This window comes from Mandrillus leucophaeus, unplaced genomic scaffold, assembly GCF_000951045.1.
Source record: "Mandrillus leucophaeus isolate KB7577 unplaced genomic scaffold, Mleu.le_1.0 Scaffold270, whole genome shotgun sequence".
Lineage (NCBI taxonomy): Eukaryota > Metazoa > Chordata > Mammalia > Primates > Cercopithecidae > Mandrillus > Mandrillus leucophaeus.
The window spans coordinates 22,151-32,537 of record NW_012102810.1 but is presented as its reverse complement, the minus strand read 5'-3'; the positions used below and the strand labels follow the sequence as shown (position 1 = coordinate 32,537).

The following is a 10,387-nucleotide window of genomic DNA, read 5'->3' as shown; positions in this document are numbered from 1 at the left end:
TTTTTTGAGATGGAGTCACTCTGTCGCCCAGGCTGGAGTGCAGTGGCACAATCTCGGCTCACTGCAACCTCTGCCTCCTGGATTCAAGTGATTCTCCTGTCTCAGCCTCCCAAGTAGCTGGGACTACAGGCACCTGCTGCCATTCCTGGCTAATGTTTTGTATTTTAGTAGAGACAGGGTTTCACCATGTTGCCCAGGCTGGTCTTTAACTCCTGACCTCAGGCAATCCACCCGCCTCGGCCTCCCAAAGTGCTGGGATTACAGGCGTGGGCCACTGTGCCTGGGTGTAAGACCTCCTCTTTACAAAAATAATAACAAAAACAAAAACTTGGCCAGGTGTGGCGGCGTGCACCTGTAGACCCAGCTACTCAAGAGGCTGAGGTGGGAGGATGGCTTGAGCCCAGGAGGTCTAGGCTGCAGTGAGCTATGATCACACCAGTGCACTCCAGCGTGGGCAACAGAGTAAGATCCAGTCTCATTTGAAACAAACAAACAGAAATATGAACAGGCCTGGGACCTGCTGCCCCTGACGGAGGGCTGCTGGGGCTAGCATGGGGCTGTGCAGGTTCGGGTGTTTCTAACACTGAAGGACACTGGGCCTTGGTGACCTCCGGCTTCTCTAGCCCTGGGAGCACCTGCTCCCCCCACCTCTGGCCCCTAGAGGCTGTGTCAGGGAGGGATTCCCAGGCAGAAGAGGCGACACCAGCTCCCTGAACGGAACCTCCACCCTGGGCTAAGGGTGGCTCGGCAGCTGACATGGACCAACTTTCTGCAGCTCCTGGTCCTGGCCCCGAGCCAGGGAGAAGGGTGGGGAGCATGAGGTGGGATCAGGGAACAGGGGGCTGGGGCGGGGGCAGGAGATGCCTTCTGGGAGGCAGTGGGACCCCTCAGGAAGGGGCCGAACAGTGAGGCACCCAAGTGTGACCAGAACCCAGCCCTCTGGCTCCTGCCCCAGCTTCGTGTTCACCCACCAGCACCTCCGTGAGCCCAGGGGTCCACTCAGGCTGGGACATGATGGGGGCATAGCTAGCAAAGAGGGGGCCCCACCTGAGGCTTCGATGCAGCGCAAGAATGTCTCCATGTGGCTGTCGCACTTGGCCTCGTTGGCATAGAAGTAGGTGCGGGCACTGATGACGCCACTCCTGCGGTCCCCGAAGGCCCGGTGGGCCTGGTATTGCTTATCTCGCTTATTTGTCCCTGGAATGGTGAATGCACGACCTGAGCACAGCTCCAAACACCCACTCCCAGCACCCACACGCCAAGGCCCCAGGGCCCCTGCCCTCAGGAGGGCTCCAAGCGTAGTGGCCATGCCAGCCTGGCCTGGGCACTGTGCTGCCCCATGGTTCCCATCCCCAAACCCACTCTCCTGTCTGCACTGCAGCTCTTCCACCTGGAGTGCTGCATCCCCCTGCTAAACCTCCTCATGAGGCCAGGACGGCAGAGCCTCCTCAACAAAAGCCTGGGTCCACCAGGAGGCCATCAAAAAGCAGCAAGGAATCGCTCTCCCCAGACACTTGAGAGTATGTCAGAGCCCAGAGCGACAGCCCAGGTGCCCTGGACACAGGAAGGGCCCTGGACATAGGGAGGATCCCGGACTCCGACATCACCCCAAGGCCCACTTGTGCTCCAGCCTAGACTCTCCTAGAAACCAGGGGGTGCGCGGAGTGGGGAGGGCGTCTGTTCACGTGCGGCGGCCTCTCACTCACCACTGCCATCCCTCTCCGCAGCTGAGGTGCAGGACCTGTGGGAAGGAGGGGGAAGGCAAAGGTCATTGTCACACCACCTGAGCCTCAGGTGACAGCCAAGTTCCCACTGAGGCTGCACAGAGGGCCCCACCACAACCCCGGTGGAGGGTAGATTCCAAGGTGCAGCCCCAGCCCCGCCCCAGCCTGGGGAGAACACCTGGGCCTGGGAGGGGCAGCGCTTTATGGGGCCATTGTGTCCCAAGGGCTCAGGAAGCCCGGGGCTCCTTGTGGGTGGAGAAATCAGAACGATATGCCTAAGTTCTCAGAACAGCCCAGACCTTGCAGCAAGTTCTTGAATAAAGGTAGTTACCTGGTTCCACGTCAGGGCTGAGAAGAAAGGAGGTGGGAAGGCACAAGCACACAGAGATCCCTAAATCCCCAACGAGGCCCCCTTACTCAGGCCTCTGTCCCAGAGCCAGGGTCTCCCAGGCACCTGATGCAAATGCAGGCTCCTGCCCCCACGCAGCCAACCCGCAGTCCTGCAGCCAGCCCGCAGTCCCACCCTGTCCTCCAGGCCGGCCCTCCTGCAGCATTCTTGCCCCTGACACTTCTTTTCCAAGCAACAACCAAAAATGTTCCTTTAAAGTGAAAGCAGATCTTACCATCTCATCTTGTTTAATGCCACCCCGCTCCAGGTTCCCATCATTTCCCAGTAATACCCAAAATCCTGGGCCCCTGGCATGGGAACCTCAAGACCAGTGAGGCCAGGATGCTGGCTGTCCCCCGCTAGGCTGGCCACACTCTGCCCAGCCAAGCCCCTGTCCTTCCTGCAGGTGCCTCTCCATCCCTGTCTGGCCCGCACCCCCATTCCCACTGGCCCCTCCGTCCTCTAGGGTACGTGGCTCCCCTCCCCCACCAGCCCTGCACCCCTGCCGGAGCCACTGTGAACACCCTCCTCTTCCTCCTCCTCACACCACAGTCTGCTTCCTGGCACGTGGTTTCGGTGCTGTGTCATTAGGGCTAGCAAGAGTTGCTGTGGCTGTTAAGTCTACTGTGACAAAGTGACCGTGGTCTCTCCCTGGCCCCGGGAGCAGCTCTGTGGTCATCTGACTTTATATTCAAAGCCTGATTAAGTCAGTGACCATGGGGAGAGGTTGGCTGCATAACCAACAGCATCCAGAGCCTTCCTGAAGCTCCCCAGAGGCGGCGCTCAGACCCTCGGGGGGCAGCTCTGTCCACACTCACAGGAAAGGACAGGGTCCCCCTCAGGTGCCGGGAAGGGTAAAGGCAGAGCAGTGGTCAGTGAGCCACATCCCACAGGCCTCCACATCAAGGAGCCTCAGCTGACTGCTTTCTACCTTCCACCTGCTCAAGGAGCAAGCCCTGGGCCAGGAGCCCCCACCAGGAGGCCTTCCCTCCCACCCACTCCTGGGCTGCCCCACATGGGCCAGGGACTCCTCATGTGCCTCCAGGTCCTCTAAGGCTGCAGCCCAGGGATGGGAGCTGGCAGGCAGATATGAGCTGGCCGCCTTGTGCTGACAGAGATGTGACAGAAGAAGGTGGAATGTCATCTTGTGACTAGGGAACAGGCAGGCAGCACGTGACTCCCTGCCTTCGACAGGGAGCTCCCGGGTCCCTGGCTTGGGAACCTCAAGACCAGTCGTGAGGTCAGTCCCAGGACTTTCACGCCGAGGTTCGGGTACAACCAGGCAACAGCGATCTCCAAGGGGGACTCACTCTGCCAAGGCTGGGGCGGCAGCCAGAGCCCCGCCCAGGGTAGAAACCCTCATGGCAAGGAACAGCAGACAGTGGGGATGGGGCCTCAGGGGCCTCCATGACCCTCATGAGAAGATCCCATCTTGAAACCACACAGCCCACAGTTTGGATAACACGAGACTTAACCAGACAGGTGTCTGCCTGTGAGGAAGCCTGCCTTAATGAAACAGGATCGTTAGCTGACAGGTCCCCGGGCAGACGAGTTCCGGCTAAGCATTCCCACAGCTGTTGTGTTCATCCTCCGAGATGGGCCCGGCAGGAGAGGCTGGGGAAGCCAGGGCCGCTCCCTCTCCTGCTCTGACACGCTCAGAGGCAGAACACCATAGACAGAACGCCCCTGTTTCCCTCCGTGAACCTCCAGAGCACAGACCAGGCTGACACAGACAAGCACAGTGGCCGAGATGACCGCATAGCATGTGCAGTGGCCAGAGGGGCAACCAGGTCTCAGAGTGGACAGCTACGTGGCAAGGACAGGGCCACACTCTCCAACAGGCATCATGGGTTAGTCACAAGGAGACACAAATGGTGGTTCCCAGGCAGGTCAGGGTTCTGTTTCCACTGGAGGGGAGGAAGAACGCACCCTCAGAGCAGCTGATTCAGAACTGCCGGTGCCACATGGGAAATCTGGCTTTCCCCACTTGGGACGCTGCCACATCATGGCTCAAGGCACCCCAGGGAAGAGGGGGGCACGTGGCACTGGCAACTGTGGGGTGTTAGAGGAGGAAGGGTGAACTGGTGGATGTGAGGCCCTGATCAGGGTGGGGACCACATCCCAATGACTGCTTAAAGCCGGGACCCGCCTTGTGCTCCCCCAGCCCCACCCCTCATCATGCCCAGGGCATAGTCTATGGAAGGGCACATGATCACACACATGGGCACGGCCCGGGACACAGAGAAGGGAAGAGCAACAAGGGGACATGGGGCAGAGGAGGACAAGCACGAGTCCCCAGGGGGTCTTCCGAGACAGCAGGAAGACCCTGACCACCCCTTCAGCCTCTACCGAGCTCAGCTCTGGGTAGCTGTTCCTGGGGACGTGATGCCTGTTTGAAACAAGCAGAGCATGGAGGTCCACGCCCTGCCCTTGCTCAACTCTCCTCTGGAGGGAAGCCTGGCAAGCCCCTTCCTACCTGTACCCACTTCCCCAGCTCCCCCAGCCCCTGCCTCCCCAGCCCCTCACTCAGGACACACACTGCACACATATCCCAAGTGAGCTGCCCCAGCCTGGAGACCAAGGCCCAGACCCCGCCTCCAGCCAGCCCTGGGCCTGCACAGCCCGACTGATGCCCCCATCCATCCGCTAGGTGTCCCCTCACAGCCCAATCGTCAGGAAGATGCTTGGCCCCTTCCCCATCCCTAAGACCTCAGCCTGCTTAGGGGATCCCTGGGACTTCTCTCCTGGGATCAGGTAGGGCCCTGGCCCCTGGGAAGCATGGTCCCACCCCTCCTCTGTGTGGGCGCTGCTGTCCTGCACCTCCAGCCTCCCACCTCCTCCTTCATGCTCCAGAGCACTGCTGGGACTCGCTTCGCCATGCACTCAGACACCTCCATCCTCCCTGGGCCTCTCACGGTTAGGCCAGCACCACCCGCCATGGCCTTCATGTGGGGCGGCAGCCTCAGCGTCTCTCCCCAGAGTAGAGCTCATGGCCCTTGTGACAGGAAGGTAGGTTAGGAATACAGATCTTTCAGCAGTTCCCTGCACTAGGGTCTGCATAACTGGTCATTCCCGGCCAGGCAGGCCATGCTGCCGTGTGGACATCAGACCAGTGCTTGCAGACCCAGCTCTATCCCCGTGGCTCAGGCCCCTCTGAAGGCACAGAGCAGCTGAGCTGGGTAGGTGTCCTCACCATGCACCCCCGTGAGGACAGGAGGGAACCCTGTTCACTTCCCAGAGCTGGAGCAGGGCCCCTGCAGACAGCAGCCACCAGCAGCAACAGAGGCGCAGCCCTTGCAGGGCAAGGGACTCAGGCTCCTAAGGGGACGGGTGCCCAGCTCCCTGGCAGAGTGCAGGCCAGCCCACCTCCAGACACACAGCCTGCAGGGCAGGGAGGAAGCGAGGCAGGACCACCCAGGGAAAGGGGTCTTTTCATACCAGAGGTGCCTGAGAAGAAAACCCCATTGTGAAACCAAGTCCCCACCCAGGCTCCTTCTGAGAACACACAGGCCATTGGTTATTCAACAGGCAGCTCAGCAAAGGTTGCAGCCAAGGGCTCAGGCAGCTGTGAGGCCCACAGGGCCTGCTAGGAACACAGTGGGGTGCTGGGGCTGGAGCACCCCACCTTCAAAACAGCCAATCACAAGGCAGGGGCTGGGCTTCTCTCTCCGGGCAACTGGCAGCCGGCATGCTAAGGCAAGGCACAGACATTCCGTTCCCAGGGCTGGAGGCCTCATGTGACTGCCTTTCTCTCCCTTTCTCAGGCCAGCCACCAGGGAGGGGCATAGCAAACAAGACCTGACAAGGTCCACAGAGGGATTGTCCCAAGCCTCATGTGGGCCAGGCTCAGCTGCTGTCTGGGTGCAGGGGACCCAAATACATAAGGAGACACAGGGAGATCCCATCTTTACAAAAAAAAAATTTAAAAATTAGCCAGATATGATGGTGCATGCCTATGGTCCCAGTTACTTAGGGGCTCAGATGGGAGGATCACTTGAGCCCAGAAGGTTGAAGCTGTAGTGAACCATGGCACCACTGCACTGCAGCCTGGGCAATACAGTAAGACTCTACTTTTAAAAAAATGGTTGAAAGAAATCAAAACAAGAATAATATTTTGTGACACAAGAAAATTATATGAAATTCTAATTACCATGGCTCTACTGAGGCAGAGTGAAGCCGCTGTAGCAGGGAGGGTCTGGCCCAAGACTGAGAGTCTGTGCCACTTGGCTGTTTACACAAACATTTGCTGACCTGATGGGGGAGGCTCTGCTACAGCCTCTCTTCTGCAGGGATTCCTGACCCACAGGCGGGTCCCACTGCCTGACCCTTGCCTGGCCTCAGCCTGCCCGGCAGGTGTGGAACCTCCCAGGCCTGGCCCCTGCCCCAGTGTCAGTGGAGAAGGGAATTGAAGCCAGGAGCAGAGTGGCAGGCCAGCCTGGAGTCGGCTCCTGGAGGTCACTAACCCGACACAGAGCCCCTTCCCTGGGCAGTGAGTGTAGAGGGCAGTTGGTACCACCCTGACCCGCCCTCCTGGGCATCAGGACAGAACAAGACCATGTTTCTCTCCATTTCCTGGAGCAGTCCCTGGCTCATGGGAGATCCAGGCAAGACCAACCACTCTTTGCAGAGTGCTTGGTCCATATGCTGGTGCCTGTGCCCCTCCAGGTCATGGGCTAGATAGGGCCAAGGGCCATTCTGTGCTCGGCTTCCTCAGGCCTCATGCACACCAGGCCTCCCACGAAAGCTGAGAGCTGTCATCTACATGAAGCAAAAATGCAAGAACTCCAGGCAGAACCCAGGAGGGTCGTCGGTAGTTGGGCTGACCAAGTTCTCCTAGGCTTGGCCTCTGCCCAGCTGAGGCTGAAGCCCAGCAGCTGGACACGTCCCACCTGCTCCCACTGGGTGCTCCCGGGTCATGATCAGAATGCCCGCAGACACCGGGCAGGCCTTACTCCATCTCCTTGTGCTCTGCCTCCTCGGGGCTCAGGTCCTCCTCCACTCCATAGTCCAGAATGGCGCCGACACCGAAGGCCCTGTTGTGCCGAAGCAGGGGCTGGATGGACTCCTGGTCCTCGCCGGCTACAAAATGCCCATAGAAGGTCATCTTCATGAGCTTGTTGAATAGCCTCTGCCCTAGAAATTTCCTGGCAACATACAGCAGCTGAAAGGCAAAGGGAAGCCGCTGTCCTGGGCTGCCCGAACTCCCCTTCCCCAAGCAGGGCCCCGCTGCTCATCCCCGACCACAACACTTAACCCCAGCCGTGGGTCCCTGATATGGTCTCTTGGTGACTGGGCTTCCAGTGTCGATTTCATGGTGAAGACCAGCCGAAGCCGCTTGCTTCTCCACTCTGTCCATCACTCCAGTTCCCATCCAGAACAAAGAGACCACAGGAGGTGCCGCCTGCTTGGCCTGGGCACACTGTTCCCACCTGGACTCTGCCCCTTCAGGGCCCCACCCATGAGTCACTCCAGTGGCACACGGTGGGTGCCTGACCACTGTTTGGTGGAGAAAAAGGAGAATGGCCGGCCTCTGTGGGGACAGCAGTGGGCATTGTGAGACCATCCTCTGTACCCACATCTTGGCAGTTCTGCGGGGGAAGAGGAGGATCTAACTTGACTTTCTAGTACTTGACTGCCCAGATTTTTCAATGTTTTGTTCCCTCTTATCCCAAGTCCCTAAAACAGTGTGACTGGCACGAGGCCGGTCCCTGAACGGATGCTAAATAACAAACGTGTGAAACTCAGGCTGAGTCTGTGTCCAGCTGGAGGGAAGCATGCCCTGGCGACAAGGACAATGAGCTAGGTGACAGTCCACAGAGGCCTGTGAGATGACTCCCTCCCCATGACCCATAGGTTCTGCAGGGTCATCTGGGGCTGACCAGCCACTCTGACGGACGCTGCCCGGGAACTGCTCGGCTGTCTCCTCCAATCATATTTCACCACATCGCTCATTCACATGTCCCAAGCTCCCATGCACCAAGCACCTTTTATAGACTGGAAACAACCAAAGGAAACTGACAAGGATCTCACATCCTGGTGGTAAACGAACCCCAAAGGGGAAGGAGGGACTCTGCCTGTCACTCAGGACAGGGGATGGGGCAGTGCCTGCAGGGTGGGGCAGAGGTGTTTACTAACCTAGACCCAGGAGTGGGGCTTGCCAAGGCAAGGAGATGGCATGGAGAACTGGGGGAGCTCCAGCACGGGGGACAGCCAGGGCAGAAAAGACAGGGACAACAAGAGGCTACTGGGAGAGGAGGGCCGAGTGTGATACTCAGAAGCACGCCTCTGCCCCGTGTCTGCCACCCCTGCCGTCTCAGCACCGACACAGGAAGAGCCTGAGATTTCTCAAACCCGATGGAAACTAGAACTCCTTTTTTGTGGGGAGCATCTCTTGAAACCATAGTTTCAGGAACAACTTCTAGTCTAAACAAAAGCATTAGCGAGTCAAACACTTATACCCAAGCCAGCCCTGAGCACCCACACACCTGCCCACAGGCAGACATGGCCCCACAGCCTTACCCTGAACATTGGTGCCCCATGGAGATGCCTCCTGACCATCACCCCTGGGCACGCCATGGGGCAGCCCCAAGGACCAGGGTTTCCCAGGCACTCACCCCTGCCTTCCTGCAGCCTCCGCACAGAATCTGACTTTACTGCATTTTGTTCTTTCATAAAGAGGATTAGAAACTGGAAAATGAACCTGCTGACATGTTCTCCGTCTCCCACTGAGCCTGAGCCTGAGCCGGGAACCAGGCCTCATTCCTGCCGGCAGCACCCAGGGATAGCTGGGAGAACAGGATGGGTCTGAAACATATCAAAGAACACCCAAGTGGCAGGTGGGGCAGAACTGGGGACCTGAAAACCATCACTGAGCTCATCCACATCCGCTCTGAGAGAACCATCAGAAACCCAACAGGAGGGAGGGTGGGCAACTGTCTGCTGCAGGGGCTGGCACGATTGCCTCACAGGGCCACACAGTCTCCCTCTACCTAACCGCTCGCCTCTGCACAGCCAGCACTAAATGAAGAGGCGGGAGCTGGTTCCAGGCTGCACTGGTTCCAGGGATGCTTCTTCAAAAGATCGGGGGGCTGAGGGACTGGGTCTGGGCTGAGGCTGAAAGCTCCCTGCACAGGGCTACAGAAGCACACAGGCAGGGCCGGCAAGTTTATTTATTTATTTATTTATTTATTTTTAGAGGCAGGGTCTCACTCCTGGGCTTAAGTGACCCTCCTGTCTCAGCCTCCAGAGTAGTTGGGACTAAAGGCATGCACCACCAGCTCAACTAACTTTTTTTTTTTTTTTTTTTTTTGAGGCAGAGTTTTGCTCTGTTGCCCAGGCTGGAGTGCAGTAGCACAGTCTCGGCTCACTGAAACCTCCACCTCCCAGGTTCAAGCGATTCTCCCGCCTCAGCCTCTCAAGTAGCAGAGATTACAGGTGCCCACCACCACGCCCGGCTAATTTTTATATTTTTAGTAGAGATTGGGGTTTCTCCATGTTGACCAGGCTGGTCTTGAACTCCTAACTTCAGGTGATCCACCCGTCTCGGCCTCCCAAAGTGCTGGAATTACAGGTGTGAGCCACCGCGCCCGGCCCCTGCTAACTTTTAAAAATATTTTGTAGAGACAGGGTTTCACAGTGTTGCTCAGGCTGGTCTTGAACTCCTGGCCTTAAGTGGTCCTCCTGCCTTGACCTCCTGAAGTGCTGGAATTATAGGCATGAGCCACCATGCCCAGCCTAGGGCTGGTATGAGCAGAGCAAAGCAACCACTGTAACACCATCCTGGTGTCACTGATGCCCCTGCATGGCACTACCTGAGACCAGGGCAGCCCCTTCAGGTGAGGAGGGCCTTCGAGGATTTAGAAACCTGCACCAGTAACACATACACTTGTACCCCCTGTGAAAGACTCGATCAGATGTGTGCAGAGCAACACTGGCAGAGCCGGTTCTCTCCCCTCCCCCCACTCAGGGAACCACCGTCACCATGGGTCCTGTCCCTTCTGTGAGGGCGCACACCTAACCTCAGTGCTGTTGTCATGGAAATCCCGGGACTTTCCTAAACCCTCCTCAAAAAGCCCTGCTTCCAGGCAAGGGCGGGCCCCAACGCTGTCCGCATCCAAGGCAGCAGCTCAAAGATCAATTCCTGCAACCTGACACTCCTGTGGCAGGTGTGATGGCCCCACTGCCCCGGCGCCTCACAGACCTGTGCTGGCTCAGCAGAAGGAATCTCCCCACAGCCACAGCCCAGAGGGTGAGGGCAGGCCCCCCTGCTCTGGCC

At 58.4% G+C, this 10,387-nt stretch overlaps 1 protein-coding gene across 2 annotated transcripts in view; it reads right to left on the bottom strand.

Annotated features, from left to right (window-relative positions):
- Window positions 1-10,387, bottom strand: part of LOC105542912 (proline dehydrogenase 1, mitochondrial) — a 24,655-nt gene that overhangs the window by 11,744 nt on the left and 2,524 nt on the right. Inside the window, exons 2-4 of one of the 2 annotated variants that reach the window (XM_011984613.1) lie at window positions 7,065-7,273; window positions 1,707-1,741; window positions 1,048-1,197 (exon numbers count right to left, since the gene is read on the bottom strand). In XM_011984613.1, coding sequence (XP_011840003.1) covers window positions 1,048-1,197; window positions 1,707-1,741; window positions 7,065-7,222 — 343 coding nt within the window. In that variant the 5' untranslated portion in view covers window positions 7,223-7,273. Of the gene's footprint in view, window positions 1-1,047; window positions 1,198-1,706; window positions 1,742-7,064; window positions 7,306-10,387 lie in introns of those variants that run through there. The other variant, XM_011984614.1, reaches the window with a different exon arrangement.